Here is a 22,349-nt window from a genome sequence, read left to right as displayed (position 1 = left end):
GGAATGTGTGTGTGTGTGTGTGTGCGTGTGTGTGTGTGTGTGTGTGTGTGTGTGTGTATCTCGGCCCTGTGTGATGGCCTGGCACCTGCATCCCCGCCCGCGACCCTGAGAGCAGGATGAGCAGTTCAGATAATGGATGGATGGAAGTGTGTTACTGCTTGGTTGGAACAAAAACCTGCACCCACACCAGCCCTTTCTGGATAAGATTGCCCCCCCCCCCCAAATTGACTTGACTTATTGTGAAACCCCTGTCACGCCACAACTGGTGACCTACCTGCTGTACACATAGATCAGCCACGCCTGACTGGACGTGCGTAGTGCTCGCCGCCGTCTGTACGTGGACACATGGACAAATGTGCTGAGTGCTCAGAGCTCGTCAGCTAAGAGAGACAGACAGCAGAGATGGAAGGAGACCGAGAGTGAGAGATATTGCTGCCTGCCATAAAGTGAGGGACAGTGAGGGACAGTCACCTGACACACGTTGTTGCTGCCATGTTTGACGACAGTATGTTCTTTTGTTTTGTATTGTTTCTTTGCAGTACTGTGCTTCTTTGTTGTACTGTGTTTCTTTGTTGTACTGTGTTTCTTTGTTGTACTGTGTTTCTTTGCAGTACTGTGCTTCTTTGTTGTACTGTGTTTCTTTGTTGTACTGTGTTTCTTTGCAGTACTACGTTTCTTTGCAGTACTGTGTTTCTTTGTTGTACTGTGTTTCTTTGTTGTACTGTGTTTCTTTGTTGTACTGTGTTTCTTTGCAGTACTGTGCTTCTTTGTTGTACTGTGTTTCTTTGTTGTACTGTGTTTCTTTGCAGTACTACGTTTCTTTGCAGTACTGTTTCTTTGTTGTACTGTGTTTCTTTGTTGTACTGTGTTTCTTTGTTGTACTGTGTTTCTTTGCAGTACTACGTTTCTTTGCAGTACTGTTTCTTTGTTGTAATGTGTTTCTTTGTTGTAATGTGTTTCTTTGCAGTACTACGTTTCTTTGCAGTACTGTTTCTTTGCAGTACTATGTTTCTTTGCAGTACTATGTTTCTTTGCTGTGGTGTGTTTCTTTGCAGTACTATGTCTCTTTGCTGTGGTGTGTTTGTTTGCGGTACTGTGTCTTTGCTGTGGTGTGTTTCTTTGCAGTACTGTGTTTCTTTGTTGCAATGTGTTTCTTTGCAGTACTGTGTTTCTTTGCAGTACTGTGTTTCTTTGCTGTAGTGTGTTTCTTTGCAGTACTGTGTTTCTTTGTTGTAATGTGTTTCTTTGCAGTACTATGTTTCTTTGTTGTGGTGTGTTTCTTTGCAGTACTATGTCTCTTTGCTGTGGTGTGTTTGTTTGCGGTACTGTGTCTTTGCTGTAGTGTGTTTCTTTGCAGTACTATGTTTCTTTGCTGTACTATGTTTCTTTGCTGTGGTGTGTTTCTTTGCAGTACTATGTTTTTTGCTGTAGTGTGTTTCTTTGCAGTACTATGTTTCTTTGCAGTACTATGTCTCTTTGCTGTGGTGTGTTTCTTTGCAGTACTATGTTTCTTTGCAGTACTATGTCTCTTTGCTGTGGTGTGTTTCTTTGCTGCAGTGTGTTTCTTTGCAGTACTATGTTTCTTTGCAGTATTGTGTTTCTTTGCAGTATTATGTTTCTTTGCAGTATTGTGTTTCTTTGCAGTATTGTGTTTCTTTGCAGTACTATGTCTCTTTGCTGCGGTGGGTTTCTTTGCAGTACTATGTCTCTTTGCTGTGGTGTGTTTCTTTGCAGTACTATGTTTCTTTGCAGTATTGTGTTTCTTTGCAGTATTATGTTTCTTTGCAGTATTGTGTTTCTTTGCAGTACTATGTCTCTTTGCTGCGGTGGGTTTGTTTGCAGCGGTGTTTTCCAGCTGATGTTTGGCTTTTCCAGTGCTCGGGCGTTTGCTTGACGTCGTGACGTCATGCCAATGAAGCCGTTTGAATTTGAGTTGAGAGAGAAACAGACACATGGCGACAGATAGACGGGCAGACAGACAGACAGACAGACAGACAGACATGCCTCTACATCCGCAGCTGTGTCTCTCCCCCCCCCCCCCCCGTCCCCAGTTTGGCTGGAGTGGCTCTGCGCATGCGCGTTGCGTTCCGAGCGCAGCTCCAGACTGTCGAGCCTCCCAAGTGCCGCGGTTGTCCGACTGAGCGGGCGGCAGGACACGGAGGTAGGTGGACAGACAGAGACCAGAGACAGACCCGGACCCGCTTCACGTGTGACTTGAAAGCTGTGTGAGACGACGGGAGTGACGCGTTGTCTGTAACAGGGCCGCCGCCTGTCGGGCCGCCGCCGGTCGGGCCGCCGCTGGCTGCTGCGAGTGCGCAGCCGTGTCCTAGCTTGCCTCCACCCGCAGCCGCTCGCGTCCGCATGTCTCCGCGGCGGACGGCGGGGTCGTCCTCCGCATGTGGCTGCAGACAGACGCGCCGCCCCGCCGCGTGACGAGTGCTCCGCATTGTGCTCGTCTCCTCTGAACAATCGGATCCGGATCGCTCGTCGTCCCGTTTCACGGCGTGTCGCCCGGTGGTGCACCGGGGAGACCATGAGGGAGGAAGGCTGCGTGTCGGGCTGACGGTACGGCGATGTGAAGCGAGCGGCGCGCGTGTCTCTCTTTTGTTTTGTTTTGGTGGCGGGACGCCGCGCGCAAGGCATGTAACCCCCCACCCCACCCGCGCGCGCGCGTTCGAGTCTGCAGGGGATTTTTCTTTTTTTTTTTCCCCCATTTTTTTCTTTTTGAAAAGCGGAAACGGCTCGGATGTAAACCCGGAGGACCGGCCGCAGTGAAGGACAGTCCCAAAATGCCCCCGGGGAGGACCGCAAGCCCGCCATGTCGTCCTGCCGTCCCCGCGGCCCTGCTCGTCCTGCTCCTGCCGCTGTCCGTCCTGTGCGTCCGCGGCGACAAAAGCGTCGCCAAGGACGACAACGTGGGCGCCACGGTGAACGCCACCGTGCTGGACCCCAAGGGCAACCCCGTCCAGATGATGAGCAACGACGACGGCACCTACGGCCAGAACTCGCCCAAAGTGGAGACGAAGGGGGTCGTGATCGCACCGGCACCTTATCATGGAGGTAAGTTATCTGCACCCCTCCCCCTGCTCCCGCTCCCCCCCTCCCCCCTCCTGCTCCCCCATGACGGAGTCCGCTGTTGTCTTTGCATGTGAGGTGATGAGAAGGAAACGGCTTTGTGCCTCCTAACGACTCTTCACTGTGGGAAGATGAAGCCTGTTATTTCCTATGTAAAACACCCTGCCCCCCCTCCCTCACTCCCTGCCCCCCCCCCCAAAACTCCCACTCGCACACAGGCATGCGTTAGGCGTCATAGCTTAATGGTATGCACGGTCTTTCACTTCCTGTGTTTGCAAAGAGATTGAAATAGAGGAAGTCTGTAACCCGGTCTGCCTGCCACACAACGCTTCTCTGCACCCCCCCTCCCCTCCCCCCCCCACCCCCCAATGCTGCAGCCCTGCAGCCGCAGACGGAGTCATCATCTGGCCAGACCGCGCGCGCTGCTGGCCCTAGACGGCCATGCCGGTCACGTGACGGGATCGCTATTCCGTTGTGACGTCTATCGCTGTGACGTCAACGTCACTAGGTGGAAAAACAAGACGCGACCGAGGCCGCCTACGTCAGGTCAAGGTGGAGGCTGTGTGACGCCACCGCCGGCGTGCTGGCCGCACGTTCGCCCCCTCACACGCGGCCTTTTCCTCTGACCGTCTGCACCGCGGCGTCCCCGTGCTCCCGTCTCGTCCTGTATACGGGACAGGAGGACGGTCGGGTCTTCGCTGACGTTTACTCTTCCACAGATCTGTGCTCCTATGGGCCCTGTGCACAGGCCGAGGCCACTGGCTGCAGCAGTGTGTAGTCACATTTGTTTCTGGTTTGCTTTCGAAAACAGGTTTGTCCAAAATGACATGAAGATAGACATGAACATAAGATATGGGGCCTGTGTGTGTGTGTGTGTGTGTGTGTGTGTGTGTGTGTGTGTGTGTGTGTGTGTGTGTGTGTGTGTGTGTGTGTGTGTGTGTGTGTGTGTGTGTGTGTGTGTGTGTTGGAAGACTTGATGTAGCATATGCTGTCCTCCGTTTCCCCTCTGAGCATCAGTAAACACTAAACGGAGGCCCGAGCGAAGCGTGGCGTCGAGGCTGTGAATTCCTGCACCATTGCTCTGCAACAGAATACTCCTGACCTCACCGTGTCCTCTGTGTGTGCATGCATGTGATGTCACAAGCTGAGATAAAACCTATGCTGCAGACCGTTGGTAAGCTCCTTTTTTTAATTGATATCAACAATCCCTATAAAAAAAAATCCTGCAAGAATATTTTTCCATGCTAGTGCCGCAGCTCTAACCTCCTCGCTGTCGGTTGCTTGTACTGTCTGCGGTTTAGGAATTGGATCCATGTGGATTTCGGTGTGTCTTGTTTATGTGAGTGTTTTCTTACGAGGTTTACCTGGTTTGCTGCATCTGACAGGGAGGCAGATCAGGGTTCGCTACCTCTCACCCGCTTCACCGTCTTTGGAGGGAGGTTATACGCTCTCGCTGGTCCCCGTGTCTAACCGCGCAACGTTTTCGTCACATTTATGTTGTTCGGAAAGCTTAAGGACACCTGCAGGACATTTAACATGCATATTTGAGCAGTTGCCATGGAAACTGAATCGACCCCGTCAGGAAAATAGAGCTCTGTTGGTTGATTATTTTGGTCCCACCATTGCTCCCAGATTTGTCTTTGGACTGGGTGCAACATCAGCTCGAATGTTCGTTTAGCTGGATATTTTGGATTTGTTCACAGTGCAGCATACTCCTGTCTGCACGGTCAGAGAATTCAGGCTTGCTTTTGATTGCGGTTGGCTTGATTTCCACAGGTCGCTGCTCACAGGCGTTCAGCCCGAGGTGAAGGCCGACCTTTGCAGTGACCCAGTCAGCCAGTTTGACAGTAATCACAACTCTACTTGCACCAAGCAAAACATACAGATAGAACGTTGGACATCTATACCTATTTCAATGATTGGCAGGATAAATATTCTAAAATCAATCAGAATCAGAATACTTTATTTATCCCTGAGGGGAAGTTGAGTTTTATTACAGACACTCATGCGCTAATAACTAAAAACTAACAAGATACAAGATAAGAAAATAGAAACAGAAATAAAAGATAAATAAGAAATAGAAATAAGAACAAAATATATCAACAAGCGTGGTGCACATAACACCCTATCTATACTGCACTACCGCAGCACACAACAAGCACCACGAACAAAACCCAACAGGGCCAGTCCAATGACCATCAACTCAGAGTGTCTGACAGTCTGACAGGCAGGAGTTGTAAAGTTTGATGGCCACAGGCAGGAATGACCTCCTGTGGCGCTCTGTGGTGCTTTTCAGCAGAATGAATCCATCCCTAAAAGTCCTCCTGTGCCCAACCAGCATGTCATGGAGTGGGTGGAAGACATTGTCCATGATGGCACGTAATTTCAACAGCGTCCTCCTCTCAGAAACCGCCGCCAGAGAATCCAGTTCCGCCCCCACAACGTCACCGGCCTTGCGGTTCAGCCTATCGAGCCTGTTCGCAACCGCTACCCTCAACCTGCTGCCCCAACACACAACAGCAAACAGGAGAGTACTGACCACCACAGACTCGCACCACATCCTGAGAATCGCCTGGCAGATGTTGAAGGACCTCAGCCTCCTCAAAAAGTAGAGACGGCTCTCTCCCTTCTTGTAGAGGGCATCAGTGTTTTTAGCCCAGTCCAGTTTATCAAAAATGAACATACTCCCTAAATGTCTTTATTTGTTCCAGAATATCCCCCTGCCCCCTCCCTCATCTTCGTTTACTAGAATCAAGAAATTGTTTACCAACTTTATTTGGCAAAATAAGCGTCCCAGATTACGTCTATCTTTACTGTATCTACCATATGACCGAGGACACCTTAAATGCCCAAACATCCAATGGTATTACTGGGCAGCTCAATTGCGGTCCATTATGTTTTATTTTTCATCCGGAACCCTCCCCCGCTTGGTCGGATTTGGAATCCTCTTCTGTTTCCCCAAGATTACCGTTGCATTTATATTTGTATTCAGCAGGTCGTAAATATCTGAGGAAAAATACAGAGAACCCCGTTATATTGAACATGACTGATGTTTGGTTTGACACTTACATTTGAAATATTTGAATATAAACTCTTCCTGGTCACGCTTCAGTCCTATTTGGGGTAATGCCAATTTAAACCAGGGAAAAGTGATACAGGATTTCGAATGTGGGCTGAACAGGGGTTAAGGAAAGTGCAAGACATGTACAGTGAAGAGGAAGTAATTATGTCCTTTGCAGAACTATCAACCAAATGTGACATTCCAAAGAATCATTTTTTCAAATATCTTCAACTTAGGAGCTTTATATCCTCATCTCAAAGCCATTCATTAGATAAACCTGGCATTTCTACAGTAGAGGTAGCGGTCACAAGACATTGTTATGATAAAGGTTTAATTTCAACTCTGTATGACTTGTTTGTGTCCGGATCTGATGATTCATCTGAATCAAAACTGAGACTACGGGAGGAAGATATGGGGGAGGACATATCTTTAGAAGACTGGCGTGAGGCATGTAAGGAGGCACAGAGGCAGACAGTCAGCAGTAGCTTGAAACTTATCCAGTAGAAATGAATGATGTGGACATACATAACTCTGGTTAAAATACATAAGTTTAATGATGACATTCCTGATACTGGTATCAAGTGTAAGGAGACGAGAGCAACACTACGTATATCATTGTATATGGGAATGTGTGAAAGTGAAAACCTTTTGGCAAGATGTTATTAATATGGTTTACCAAATTTTATCAAAGAAATGACCATTGGATCCCAAGCTTTTTATTCTTGGTATATATCCTACCAACCCACCTTTACAAAGCAGAGGGCTCAGTCTGTGAATGTTCTCATTCATCCAGGTCGTGGTTATCCAAAGGAGTTGAATCAAGTGCAACTGGACTTGGTATATATCCGTGAAGACGTTTCGCCTCTCATCCAAGAGGCTTCCTCAGTTCGTGCCTTTCTGACTAGACCAAGCTAGTCTGACTGGCTGCTGATGATACTCAGATATTTATCCTCTTTGGAGTCGTTATCGGAGCTATAGATGTCCATGGCTCTTTTGTGTTCCGATGTTTAGCAACGACAGTCATTGGAGGTGTTAGTTTCGACTTCGTTAGTGCTCCATTCAGTGGTCATGAGAGTGGTTGGAGCCGTTAGTGAGCGACTGTTGTTCTTGGAGGCTAGGCTTCTTGAGTCTCCTGGGTAGAGATGAAAGGACGGCATTGTAAGTGGGAGATAGGTGGTGTCGCAGACCTCCTCCTCTGTTGAGGGATGGTTTTTCCAGTTTCACATAGATGGCTTCCTGCACCCCTCTTTCAAACCATCTATCTTCTCTGTCCAAAATGTGTACGTTGCTGTCCTGGAAGGAGTGTGTCTTCTCCTTTAGGTGTAGATAGACTGCTGAGTCTTGTCCTGAGGAGTTTGGCCTTTTGTGTTGGGCCATCCGTTTGTGTAGTGGTTGTTTGGTTTCTCCTATGTATAGGTCAGTGCAATCCTCATTGCATTGTACAGCATACACCAGATTTCTTTTCCGGGTGTGTGGTACACGGTCTTTGGGATGAACCAGTCTTTGTCGGAGTGCGTTGCTGGGTTTGAAGTATACCGGGATGCGGTGTTTGTTAAAAATTCTCCTTCTCCAGCTTCATAGACATGTATACTACAAGCTAAACCTATAATTGCTCTTAATTGGAAAAATGTTGATGGACCAAGAATTGGAATGTAGATCCAAGAAATGGCGCCAAAAATGTCAATGGAAAAGATAAGGTATATTGTTAGACGTAAACAGAATGTTTTTGATGATATCTGGAGACCCTTTATGTACTTCTTAAGGCATAATGTTAATGTTGGCAACTTGCTTCAGCAAGAACAAGCTCTGGGGGAGGAGGGCAGCTTTATATGACCGTGTACATTGACCAGAAAAACACCCTTTAAATCTTCTTTCTTTTTAATGCTTTTTTTCTTCTCGTTACTTTAGGCTATATAATGTATTTATTTTATGTAATTATCTTTTTTGTACTTAAGTTGTTAGGGATTGGGTTATGGGAGGGCGAACAGGGTGAAAAATGTTTGCTGCGTTCTGTACTGTTGATGTACAATTTGATGTGATTTGCAAACTGAAAACCAATAAATATATTGTTAGAAAACATACAGATAGAGCTGGGCATTAAAACGATATAATATTGATGTCATGATGGAAACTGTAAAATCTGCTGTGGCGCCCCCTGGAAAACTGAAAGAAGAAGAAGATTGACATCGGTCTGGTGTGGGGTTTTGGTTATTTATGGTGATGTGGTGATATAACTTAAACGTGTCATGCCAGGTTTTAAACGCTGCATTGGATTCAGATTAAGTTTCAGGAAACTTTATTAATCCCGAGGGAAATTGTTTCCATCATAGTTGCTCAAAATACTTGCAAGTACACATTTGAGAAATAAAAAACAATTAAATAACCAATAACAAGACTGAAACCCCCCCCCCCCAATAAATCAGCGCACAAAAGAAACAGGTACATAGCTAATACAGCTACTGAATGGCCACTAATGTTATTAAATGGAGAAAAAAAAACGCAGTTAAGTGAGACATTTGCCTGAACTTATTTGACTATTTTAGTTGAGTACCCTTGCTGCAGTACCCATAATCCTTTCATGTTCAACTATTAAAAGATGAGGGGAGAATGTAGCCAAACTCTATGGCCTTCCTGGTTAGCTCCTCATTTCCATTTGTTAGTATACATCCATCCATCCATTATCCAAACTGCCCATCCTGCTCTCAGGGTCACGGCGGATGCTGGAGCCTATCCTAGCAGTCATTGGGCGGCAGGCGAGGAGACACCCTGGACAGGCCGCGAGGCCATCACACAGGGCTCCTGTTGTTAGGAGCAACCCTTAAACTTATATCATCAGGTATTTTAAGTCCAAGAGCAAGATAGAAGTGTGGACAGGTATGTCTAACTATATGCAGGAAGTATAACAAAAGTGTAGTTTTGTGGGCGTCTGGGCAGCGTAGCGGTCTACTCCGTTGCCTACCAACACGGGGATCGCCGGTGCGAATTCCCGTGTTACCTCCGGCTTGGTCAGGCGTCCCTCCTGGTCACTGCACTAGTGCCTTCTGTGGTTGGTCGGGGCGCTTGTTTGGGGGGGGGGGGTGAACTGGGGGAATAGTGTGATCCTCCCACGCGCTATGTGCCCCTGGTGAAACTCCTCACTGTCAGGTGAAAAGAAGCGGCTCTCGACTCCACATGTATGGGAGGAGGCATGTTGTGGTCTGCGGCCCTCCCCGGATCGGCAGAGGGGGTGGAGCGTCAGCCAGGACGGCTCGGAAGAGTAGGGGAATTGGCTGGGTACAATTGGGGAGAAAAGGGTGGGAGAAATCCCCCCCAAAAATGTCGTTTTGTTGAGTCTGTTGATGGTGATTGTGTAGGCTGGGATCGGTTCGAGGCCTCTGGAAAGTACCGTCTTTATGCGTGCTCAATAATCCAGATAAGAAAATCAAAGAAGGTTGAATCAGTTCATCCGGACACGACGTTTATTGACGGATACGTGTCCAGATGAACTGATTCAACCTCCTTTGATCTGGAAAGTACCGTTTAGCCTTCTCGAGGTGTCAAGTTTAACTTTATTATCCAGTGAGGAAGTTCATGTTGTCATTGGTGCAAAGCATAGCCTACATACACAGTTACAAAAAAAAAATCGGGACAACTTCAACAACACAAACAACAGCAGTAAAAGAATCGGAATAAGAAACACTTTGTCATTTCATTTCATGCACTTGCGCGCATGAAATGAAACAAAACATTGTTGCCCCCAGCCCACAGCAGTGCAACACAAAGACAAAAACACATATTCAAAAACTACAAGAACACACATATACATCCAAACGAACACGTATATCTCAACTAAACACAAAAAAACCCCCCCACTGTCCAGGAGAACGAACGACAGCCAGGATGAGTGTCGGAACTGCCGGTCTGCATGGGCTAGCAGTTAGCTTAGCCTGCCCCACTTCCGCGTCCTGTCAGACCATCCTCTAAGATAAGCGTACCCTTCTAGCTAGGTGAAACATCATTGAAGGAAGGCAGCCGCTTTATAACCCCAGTGACACGCCAGCATGCACAGACTCAAATGTCATATAGGTAGCATCATAACTGGTGCTACTTGTGAGATTGGCAAGTATATATGATATATGATGGTGTAGCCTGATGTTCCCCTTTATGACCAGTAAAAGGTTATTGCATTGGGTCTGAACTTGGGACATTAATAGGATATAAATACATCTCATTCTCTGAATTGGCCTTCTGTGTGAATGCTCATTCTATAATGTAGCACTAAGATTTTTACATCATATTTGGTGTTTTTTTAAATGCTGTGATGAACCATATAGATTTTAACAGGAACTCTTCTGTCATACTGGAATGGCAGAAAGCAGTGAATCTACTACTACTTTCGGCTGCGGCAAAGGCGGTGGAAATATGGGCAGACCCCATTTCCTCTTTCCGCTGACAACAGTGTGTCAACCACCTCTGAACTTTGGTATTGACTGAAATTAACTCACACTTCTCATTTTGGTTTCCAAACCTTTAAGGTTTACATACACCTAGAAAAACAGTCTCTCTTGGTGTATGTTTTTAGGGGGTCATACTAACCAGCTCCCATAACAGCCTCCTTCACATGTAGCAACGACTTCTCATGCACCAGAAAGTTGAATCAGTTGCAATCACAGCAGTATAAGATGGTGACAGATTTACTCTCAGAACCCCCCCCCCCACACACACACACCAGTTCAGGGATGGTTGTCCCTCTTCACATAGATGGCCTCTTTAACTCCTTGTTCAAACCAGCATTCCTCCCTATCAAGGATGTGCACTCTCGCATCCTTGAAAAAGTGACCACTGGCCTGTAGATGGGTGTAGACTGTGGAGTCCTGGGGTCTCATGTATCAATCATTACTATGGGCAAATTTGTTCCTACACACCCATGGAAATGTTTAGCCCTCAAGTTTGTGTGACAGTCAGTAGCAAAGCATGATGGTTATTTGTATTTCTTTCCTCCTAATATCTGTTGTCTACCTCTTGCAACAAGCAATCACCCAGGCCTACAAAGGCATCAGTATTAGCCAGTCGGTGTCTAAACTCAGGGGTTACTCGGGTTCTACACTGGTCTTTGAGACAAACTTCAGGGCTAAAAAAATCCCATGGGTGTGTACGAACAAATTTGCCCATAGTAACGACTGATACATGAGGCGCCTGGTCTGTTGCGTTAGCTCTTCTGTGTTGTGCCATCCTCTTCACCAGCGTCTGTTTGGTTTCTCCTGATGTACAAGTCGCAGCAATGCTCCTGGCACATAACAGCATACACTATATTGTTCTGTTTGTCCCGGGGGACGTGATCCTTGGGGTGGACTAATTTCTGGCACGACGTGTTTGAAAGCAACTGAGACGCAGTGTTTGGAAAGTAATGCATCTCAACTGTTCCGATACTCCCGCCACATACGGAATCTCCACTGGTTTACGCTTCGACAGCTGTTGTCCTTCTCCTCTCTTCGATCAGCTGGTGCGCTGTTTGGGCGTCTTCCTGGCTTTGACAAACGCTCAGTTAGGATAACCACACTTAACCAGGGATGCAGGATTTCTCCTCTTCTCCGGCCACTGTGTCCGTGGGGGAAGATGGGTGTGCCCTGAGTTTGCTGATTACAAACAGGAATTTTCTAGGTGTGTTCGAGCCGCTGGGTTTTTGGCTAACTTCTGACCTAGCATGTCATTCAGTAACGCTGAAATTTAATTTTGATTTTAATTTCATGAAACAATTTCTACTAGCACTAATTCTTTAAAGTAAAGGTGCTGTGTGTAGTATTTTAGGCTCCCTGAAGCATACGAGTAGTTAATATTAGTCAGGGTGGCTGGTTAAAATGGATCCCTGGCATTCAGAGTGATCAAACAACGCTGATATTACCAGCATTTACATAGAAGACAGAGTTAAATGGACAGTTTCAGGTTCCTGATCTTCAGGATTGTAGGTTAAATTTATCTGAATTAACGTTCCTGAAGATGAAATGAACGACCATAAAAGCATTCATGATTTGGATACCTGTGTGATGGCTATTGTCTTTAATGTGCCAGCAGTAGAATCTCATCAATAAAGGCATTTGTCGGGTGTCTGAGTGGCATAGCGGTCTATTCCGTTGCCTACCAACATGGGGATCGTCGGTTCGAATCTACGTGTTACCGCCAGCTTGGTCGGGCGTCCCTAAAGACACAATTGGCTGTGTCTCTGCGGGTGGGAAGCCAGAAGTTGGTATGTGTCCTGGTCGCTGCACTAGCGCCTCCTCTGGATGGTCGGGGCACCTGTTCGGGGGGGAGGGGGAACTGGGGGAAATAGTGTGATCCTCCCACGCACCACTTCCCCTAGTTGAAACTCCACACTGTCAGGTGAAAAGAAGTGGCTGGCGACTCCACATGTATGGGAGGAGGCATGTGGTAGTCTGCAGCCCTCCCTGGATTGGCAGAGGGGGTGAAGCAACAACGGGGGAGCTCGGAAGAGTGGGGTAATTGGCCAAGTAAAACTGGGGAGAAAAGGGGGAAAATCCAAAAAAATACAAATAAAATAAAGGCATTTGATTGTAAATCTTCAGTATTGTAACTTAAACTTATCTCTCTTTCTCCTGCAGTGGTGGACCGGCAGGGCTGTGACCCTCACACCCGCTTTGTGGTGCCTCCAAAGACAGCCCACTGGGTGGCGCTACTCCAGCGGGGAAACTGCACTTTCAAGGAGAAAATCCTGAAGGCAGCAGCCTACAACGCCTCAGCCGTTCTTATCTACAACAACTCCACTGAAAAAACCGTCAAGATGGGGCATGAAGGTTGGTGTTAACAGACGACTGGGGTTTGGGGTTGTTTGTTCAGTTGTCCCTTGAAAACCATGAATCTGCACAAAAATTGTTTTTGAAAAGGAAAGAACGAACACTTTATTCACCTTATTGTGAGGTTGTAGTACCTCACTGTGATACTCACCTGAGGCTGCAGTCACACTGGCTGTGTTTTTGACAGAGAAGAAGCTCTTTTTCTAGTCATTTCCTATGGGTTTGAAATGTTTTGCTGTTCATGTGTTTGTCCCTATTTATGTGCCTGGCGTGCCTTGCGTTTTTTAAGAAACACTGATTACCTGAAGTTGAAAGCATGTCCTACATCACTGCCGCTTTTTCTCTGCTGTCCAATCAGAGGAGCAGAGGGGTGGGCCTTCTCAACTGAACTATTTACAACAAAGATGGAGGAGAAAGCTTTAAAACTATTCCTCTCCACCTGTCCATGTTTAGAGAAACAAATGGTAGTATAGGTAATAAGAAGAGATATGTTGTTTCACAATCATCAGAACTAATGAGTCAGATAGATAAGAGTTGTGTAGCTAATTGCTAACGCTGTCACACAAGTGATTGACAGGTGGCTGGGGCTTTCTAGTAATGGCAGATGTCTCGCTGCCAAAAATGCTTTCAATTTGGTCGGGAACCAGGCCTTTATGCAACAAAAGCAATGCAGCGCATCCTGTGTTAAAACACAACCAATATGGCGTCCAGGAGGCATGGCGGTCTGTTCGGTTGCCCACCAACACGGGGACTGCAGGTTCGAATCCCCGTGTTACCTCCGGCTTGGATGGGCGTCCCTACAGACACAATTGGCCGTGTCTGTGGGTGGGAAGCCTGATGTAGGTCTGTGTCCTGGTCGCTGCACTAGCGCCTCCTCTGGTCGGTCGGGGCGCCTGTTTGGGGGGGAGAGGGAACTGGGGGGGAATAGCATGGTCCTCCCACGCGCTATGTCCCCCCTGGCAAAACTCCTCACTGTCAGGTGAGAAGAAGCGGCTGGTGGCTCCACATGTATCAGAGGAGGCATGTGGTATCTGCAGCCCTCCCCGGGTCGGCAGAGGGGGTGGAGCAGCGACTGGGTTGGCTCAAGAGTGGGAAAATTGGCCAAGTACAATTGGGGAGATAAAAGGGGGGGGGGAAAACAAAACAAAACCCTACAACTAATATGATTGTGTCCTACCATGGCAGCATTAGCTTGATGTCCTCTGTGTTAATCACTAACATTTGCTCATTGTGCAAATGAGGCTTCTTCGTCTTGACTTTGGTGCAGCGATAGAGTCGCATCACATCCTCTGGATTGGTAAATGTGTAAATCACCATGGGAAAACAAGCCAAGTCCAGAGAAAAGGCTACAGTATAACAAAAATGTCATTGTAAAAACTTCAAAATCAGCCAAGTAGTTCAGTCAAATAGCATTTCAATGCTGTATTCTACACAGCAGGTATCTGGAGAGACAACCTGCAGACATCACTTAGTGGCCAGCTGTAGATGGATAGTGCATCGAAAATTCTATTGCTGTTAATCAAGTCGTTAATAGCAACACTGGTATACAAATCATCCCTCTGTGACAATCCTTAAATGTTTGATTCAGTCTACTTCCTGCCATAAAATGGGTGGATGGATAATTAGCAGTGAGGTTTTTCGCATTCTTCCTTTCTCCATCAATAACCAATAGTGTTTATTTTAATATAGTCAATATTTTAAGATGGCATGCGGCACGGTGGCGCAGTGGTTAGCACAGTCACCTCACAGCAAGAAGGTCCTGGGTTCAAGCCCAGGGGTCGTCCAACCTTGGGGGTGGTCCCGGGTCGTCTACTGTGTGGAGTTTGCATGTTCTCCCCGTGTCTGTGTGGGTTTCCTCCTGGTGCTCTGGTTTCCTCCCACAGTCCAAAGACATGTAGGTCAGGTGAATCGGCATTACTACATTGTCCCGAGGTATGAATATGTGTGTGGGATGGCCTGGTGGCCTGTCCAGGGTGTCTCCCCACCTGCTGCCCAGTGATTGCTGGGATACGCTCCAGCATCCCCGCGACCCTGAGAGCAGGATAAGTGGTTTGGATAATGGATGGATATTTGGATTTAAGATGGCAGAATTTTGGTGCATCCTGTGTTAACAGAGGGTTGGCCGGGACCGGGATGTGAGGTGGTGAGGGATACAGAGGGTCAGCAGTATGAATCAGTTTGGATGTTTTTTCATGGAAGAAAAGCCTTTGTCTCTTCTCTCAACTCTCCCCTCATCCATCCATAGTTGGCATGTCACCCTGCTTCACGCCTGCTTGCCTAAAGGCCAGGGTTTATGCGTGGTTCTGTTAGCCCGTGAAGCTAATCATTAATCTCCGTTGGCCCACTGTTTTGACTGACTGTCCCCTCTCTATGCTGTCTATCGACTGACCCAGAAAACAACTGAAGCCTGTCAGGTCTATGCAACGCCTGGTTTTATTATGTGTGTGTGTTTGTGTGTGTGTTTGTGTGTATGTGTAGGGTGCCTGTCTGGTTAATGTGAAGATAAAATCCGTGTGACAACAACAACAACGGGCACCGTTTGAGTTATTCAACACAACCAGCTATTGTTGCAGCACTGATGCATATACTGGTAGTTTCAGTGTTTCCCACAGGTTATCAGCCAAACTAGTTGGTTTTATAAAGGAAAAACTGCAATTAAAAATTTTTTTTATTCCTTTCGGCAAGAAATGATGGCCTTTGATTTCAAGTAGTCAAGTCAATTTTTATTTGTATAGCCCTAAATCACAGTTCAGTGTCAAAGGGCTTTGTAATCACAGTTATATTGTTTGCAATGTACAAAACCCTTAGATTCTTGATTCGGGTGAGGAAATACTCCAAGGAAAGTTTACCTTTTCACAAAAAAATGGGAGAAACCTGAGGAAGAACATCAGAGGAAAAAATCCCTCTTCCAGGGAAGATGGACATGAATTAGGTTGCAAGTGGCAACCTAATTCTCTTGTCTGCTCTTGCAACCACTTGGGTTGCAAGAGCAGACAAACAGTAATGGGTTCACAATAACAGCTCAATGACACACTTAAAGATTACATATGTTTTAGGGAAACAATGCAGAATATTCGAGTCTCTACCTGATAGTCACAACCTTTGTTGTGGCTCCTCCACCATCAAGACTTGATCTATTCCTTCTCACTCTCTACCTCACATTCATACATTTTTTTCCCTTAACATATAGTCATCATCATCATCAGCGGTCACTTAAAGCAAATATGACTGTCCTTTCCGTTGGGTTGTCTACTTGTGGGTCTTCAGATGACTGTAGAGGCCGATCCGCGATCCACATACTTTGTGTGGACGAGAAAGTAGTGGTGGTGATTGAGCCCTTGTCTCCCTCTCCTTGTGGTGCTGTCGCTTTTTCTCTGTGGCACAGTGGAGTTCCATTTCATGACATGCATCTCCTTCCTGCACTCATTTCTTCTAGGAGTGCCTATCCAGTGCAATGTGTTCCAGTTGCTCAGTGTGATGTTGAATTTCTTCAGACTGGTCTTGATATTGTTCTTGAAACGTTTCTTTTGCCCGCTGGGAGCTCACTGACCTTCTTTCAGCTGGGAGAACAGGATCTGTTTGGGGAGACGTGTGTCGGACATGCGACTGACATGGCCTGTCCATTGGAGTTGGTGCTGCATTATTGTGGCGGTGATGCTAGTCATGTTGGCTTCTTCCAGAACGCTGATGTTGGTGCATCTGTCCTTCCAGCTGATCCTCAGGATCTTTCGTAAGGATCTTTGGAGGTATTGTTCCAGGGCTCTCAGATGCCTGCTGTAGGTGGTCCATGACTCTGCTCTGTACACCAGGGTGAGGAGAACAACAGCTCTCTAGACCAGTAGTTTTGTTTGGGCCTTTAGGTCTCAGTCTTCAGAGACTCTTTTCCTGAGTCTGGCGTAAGCGCCACTGGCACAACTCAGGCGATGATTTACCCGAGTCGATGTCAGCTTTTGAGGAGAGAAGGCTGCTGAGTTAGGGGAAGTGATCAACATTTTCAATAAATGTATTGTCCACTTTTGTGTTGGGCTGGGTAGATGGGTGGTTAGGTGGAGGTTGATAGAGGACCTGGGTCTTCTTGATGTTTAATGCTAGACCCAGGGCTCTGTATGCTTTGGCAAAGGCATTCAGAATATCCTGGAGGTCTTCTGCGGAGTGTGCTGCGATGGCGTTATCGTCTGTATGCTGAAGCTCCATGATGGTGGTGTTGCAGACTTTGCTCTTGGCCTTGAACCTATCAAGGTCGAAGAGCCTTTCATCAGTTCTGTATAGGATTGGGATCCCCGTGGAAGCTCTTCGCCAATGAGGGGAGTATGACAGCAATAAAGATGACAAACAGGGTGGGTGCGATGACGTATCCTTGTTTGACCCCTGTTTCCACAGTGAAGGGTTCTGACTCAGAGCTGCTGTTGCTGAGCACTGTGAGTGACATGCCGTTATGTAGAAACCTCAATATACAATATATAGGGGTTCTTTGAGGACTGGGTTGGGAAACACTGGACTCTACTGAGTCAAAGGCCTTTGTCAGGTCTATGAAAGCCATGTACAAAGGCTGCCTTTGTTCACAGCATTTTTCTTGGAGTTGGCATGTTGTAAATACCTTACCGCCATGGGTAACCCTACCAGGAGCATAGCTCCAGGCGACATTGCTCTTGGGATCTCAGGACCACGCAAGCTTCTCCACCATGACAAGGTGACAATCCACAGAGTGAGTAGCGCAAACTGTCAGAACACTTGTTGTGAGCCAAGTGCACGGGGACAGTCTAAAAACTGCAACACCAAAAGGAGATACTACAAAAGTATTCAATAACTTCTGTCTTATACAGTGTAGTGTCCCTAAAACTACTTCACATGCTCCACGGGTCCTGGCAGTCTACTGAGTCAAAAGCCTTTGTCAGGTCTATGAAAGCCATATACAAAGGCTGCCTTTGTTCACAGCATCTTTCCTGGAGGTGGCATGTTATAAATATCATGTGTGCTGTACCTCTGGATGGGCAGAATCAACACTGAGATTCTGGGAATACTTCCTCAGCCAGTGGTAGCAGTCAGTTTGCGAGGACACGAGCGAGGACTTTGCCTGTTGTTGACAGGAGTGAGATGCCCCTGTAGTTTCCACATTCTGTCTTGTCCCCTTTCTTGAATATGGTCACTATCAGAGCATCTCTGAGCTCTGAGGAACGTTCTTCTTTTTTCCAGGCCTTGAGGAGGAGGTCATGGATGTGGTACAGGAGCTCTGGTTCACCTACCTTTAAGATCTCAGCTGGGATCCCATCTGGACCAGCGGCCTTGTTGTTCTTAAGGCTCCTGATGGCATCTTGAACCTCTGTCATGGTGTGAGGTTCCCCGATGTCTTTTCTGATTGATGGGACTCTTGGGAATGTGGCTGGCAGTGTCTGGTTCAGCTGTGCTGTTGTGGTTGAGGAGCTCCTGGAAGTGCTCCTTCTATCAGGCGGTAATGGACTCATTGTCCTTCAGCAGCTCCTGCCCATACTTTGAGCACAGAGGGTTTAAACCGTGGCTGCTTGGATGATAAACGGCCTTAATAGCACTGAAAAAACCTCTGGTGTCACCCAAGTCTGTCAGTTGCTGAATTTCCAGAGCCTTTTCTGTACACCAAGAGTTCTTACGTTCCCTCACCCATCTCTGGACGTCTGCTTTGGCTCCGGAGTGAGCCACTCTTTTAGCCTTGGCAGGTTACATCATTTTGCCAGGTACGAAAGGCTTTCCTTTTCTTGGAGATGAGCTGGTCTGTCTCTGTGTCATTCTCATCAAACCAGTCCTGGTGTTTTCTGGACTTATATCCAAGGATGGTTTTGCAGTTGTCAAGGATGGTGGATTTGAGCAAGCTCCAGTGCTTCTCAGTGTAGAGTAGAGTAGAGTAGAGTAGGTTGTTTTATTAGCCACATGACCAAGGCCGGTGGAATTTGTTTTTGGTACACATTAAACTCTACAACACACACTCCACATATTATCACGAACAATACAGTTACACAATAATAGAAATAAAAATATCACGCATAACAATTACGGTGAATGTTGGTATTTACGTATGCCAATGGTGTGTGAGGAGAGGATTATAGGGAGGAATTCAGAGTCCTGATGGCTAGGGGAAAAAAACTGTGAAGCGTTTGGTCTTAGTGGACAGTGACCTGTAGCGTCTCCCTGGGGGAAGGAGCTCGAAGAGATAATGAGCAGGATGTGAGGGGTCAGAGATGATCTTTGCTCGCTTTACAGTCTGGTTAGTATGTAGAGATTCAACTGAGGGGAGTGGGTTGCCTATGATTTTGGATGCCTTGTTGACAATCCGCTGCAGTTTTTTTTGTGTTTGGCTGTCTGTGCCACCGTACCATACTGTAATAGAAGATGTTTTGATGGATTGGATAATGGCTGCGTAAAACAGAACAAGCAGTTGATGTTTGAGCTGGTATTTTTTAAGCTTCCTAAGAAAGTAAAGGCGTTGTTGTCATCAGGATATTCCTATTGGAGGGTTTCCCGAAGAGAGGCTTGAAGTCGCTACTGGATGGCAATTTTGTTCAGACTTTCGAGGTTCAGTCTTGGCTGGATCTGCTTCGTTTGAAACCTTCTCTTCCTCTTGACTCTGATGGACATTGTGGAGCAGATGAGACAATGATCTGTCCAACAGTCATCTGCGTCAATTACAGCCCTGTGATGTTCACATCACGGCAGTCCCAGATTCATACAATGGCATAGTCAAGAAGAATCCACTGTTGGGAGCAGGGGTGTCTCCCAAGATGCCTCAAATTTGTTTTTCTGGTGAAACAGAGTGTTAGTGATGGTAAGGTCATACTGAGCACATTTTATAAGAAACAGAACTCCATTGGAATTGATGTTCCCGATGCCTTCCTTTCCTATTGTGCCCTTCCAGAGGTGTTGATCCCAGCCGACGCTGGCGTCCTAGGGGAATAATCTTATCCTCCTTGGGGATTCTTGACAGTATCATCTAAGCAAGTGTAGAAGGTATCTTTTACTTCCTCTTCAGAGTCTAAAGTAGGGGCATAGGCACTCACAGCTGTCGCCATCTGGTTGTTGACAAGCACCAGACAGATGGTCATGAGACGCTCACTGATCCCCACAGGAAGTTCAGACAGGTGGCTGATGATCTGGTTCTTGATGACAAATCCAACGCCATGGATCCTGGGCTCATCAGCAGCTTTTTCTTTCAAGAAGGAAGTGTAGCCACACTTCTCCTCTTTCAGTTGTCCTTTGTCTGCCCGTCAGCTTTCAGAAAGGGCAGCTATGTCAATCCGGCATCTCTTCAGTTCTCTAGTGATGATCAAAGCTCTCTTCTCTGGTCTGTTACTGGTTGCACTATCCATCAGTGAGTGCACATTCCAGGATCCAAAGTTCATGTTTCTATGTTTCTGACTGCATGTGGTGATCCCGCTGGACATGGTAATCCAGTCAAGAGGTTTGAGGCAAACTATTTTAGGCTCCTTTTTTAGCCCCTTCCCCAGGTGGGGTGAGCAGAGTGGATCCTAAAGAGCACTGCTCAGTCGTGGGTGCAGCTACCGAAGGGCTCTTTCTACCTTGTTCCAAGAGCCCAGTAACTGAATCTAGCACCCACCGCCTGATGTGCCGGCTCATGAAGAAGATCTCACAATCCTGGCCCCGTCACCACTTGCCGGTCACCACAGGACTTAATCAAAGTAAGTTGAATCAGTTCATCTGGACACAATGTTTATTGACAGAAACATTTCATCTCTCATCTAAGTGACTTCTTCAGTCTAAACTGACTGCAGTATAGTATATGGATTATATAGGATGCGGTCATGCCTATTTGCATATGAAACTGATTGTTGGTTTCGGTAGTTATGCAACTGTATTGTTAATAAGGGTGGGGATACCTGCGGTCAGTTTAGACTGAAGAGGTCACTTAGATGAGTGATGAAATGTTTCTGTCAATAAACGTGTCCAGATGAACTGATTCAACTTTCTTTGATTACCTTACCTGGATTATTGAGCATGCATAAAGACATAGGACTTAATCCGGGATGTTGGGGTGGATTCCCTTTATGGAGGACGCCTTAACATGGGGAGACTGGTGCACAGACAGTCACCACATGATCCTTGACAGATCTGGGTCAGGATCCAGTGGCATGGAGTCCAAGACAACTGGGGGCCTATTTCTGCTACAGCCTTCATCTGCCTTCCTGGCCGTTGTGATGCTTCCCTAAAGTCAGCCATCATCCTTTGCCTGTTCCACCGTTGAGGTCTTGATTGGATTGCTCTTTGTCAGGGACCTCCCCCTTGACCTTACCACCATGGGTGACCCTACCCGGAGCATAGCTCCAGACAGCATTGCTCTTGGGATTGCAGGACCACGCAAGCTTCTCCACCACAACAAGGTGACAATCCACGGAGAAGAAACATGTAGTAGGCGGAGACTCGGTGATCCGTCAAAACTTTCATGTAGTTGGCTCAGTAACTCATCTTTTCTGAGGCAGAAACCTCAGTTGAGTTCTAAAGTCTCCTGTCATGTTAAAAACCAAAGCTATACATTAGCTGACTTTTTACTGCAACATGAGTAGGCTATCACGCTTTTACCTGTTTGATTAAAAAAGAACGCAAAAGGAACAAGAAACGGCTTCATGACAGTGCAATGATGACTTTGTTCTATATGAACGTCACTTAATTCTCAACATTTTGAGTAATGCTGTCATTTGAACATATAGACTTAGTCAATAAGTATATATATAGACTGTCTCTTCTAAGCCACTGGTAAAACCAGTGATTTAAGCCAGATCCAGTTCATTTATGGAATTGGCTGGAAGGGCCTGACCATCCTGTGCTTCAGGACCCGTAGGCTACCATTTTTGAATGCCTGCCTTGAAAACAAAGAGAAATAAGTCTTCCATTAACACCCAGATCATATATTCTCAACCTAATGGTGCAATATAGTCATGATGATGATGATGATGATGACTGATTGATTAATTGACCAGTGGTCTGGACCCTGTCATCATGTAGTCCCTTGCACAACTACTACTACCACTACTACTTTTGGCTGCTCCCGTTAGGGGGCGCCACAGCGGATCATCCGTTTCCATCTCTTCCTGTCCTCTGCGTCTTCCTCTGTCACACCAGCCACCTGCATGTCCTCCCTCACCACATCCATAAACCTCCTCTTTGGCCTTCGTCTTCTCCTCTTCCCTGGCAGCTCCATATTCAGCATCCTTCTCCCAATATACCCAGCATCTCTCCTCCACACATGTCCAAACCATCTCAATCTTGCCTCTCTTGCCTTGTCTCCAAACCGTCTAACCTGAGCTGTTCCTCTAATATGCTTGTGCCTAATCCTGTCCTTCTTCGTCACTCCCAATGAAAATCTTAGCATCTTCAACTCTGCCACTTCCAGCTCCGCCTCCTATCTTTTCGTCAGTGCCACTGTCTCCAAACCATATAACATA

General features: G+C 46.7%; 1 protein-coding gene across 3 annotated transcripts in view; it reads left to right on the top strand.

Annotated features, from left to right (window-relative positions):
* Positions 1-2,098: 2,098 nt before the first annotated feature.
* The window catches only part of rnf130 (ring finger protein 130), a 77,549-nt gene continuing 57,298 nt past the window's right edge, over positions 2,099-22,349 (top strand). For 2 of the 3 annotated variants that reach the window (XM_056275780.1, XM_056275772.1), the window contains exons 1-2: positions 2,099-3,060; positions 12,733-12,924. In XM_056275780.1, coding sequence (XP_056131755.1) covers positions 2,790-3,060; positions 12,733-12,924 — 463 coding nt within the window. In that variant the 5' untranslated portion in view covers positions 2,099-2,789. Of the gene's footprint in view, positions 3,061-4,046; positions 4,250-12,732; positions 12,925-22,349 lie in introns of all 3 variants that reach the window. The other variant, XM_056275789.1, reaches the window with a different exon arrangement.

Source organism: Lampris incognitus, chromosome 1 (genome assembly GCF_029633865.1).
Source record: "Lampris incognitus isolate fLamInc1 chromosome 1, fLamInc1.hap2, whole genome shotgun sequence".
NCBI lineage: Eukaryota > Metazoa > Chordata > Actinopteri > Lampriformes > Lampridae > Lampris > Lampris incognitus.
This window is presented reverse-complemented; position numbering and strand designations above follow the sequence as displayed.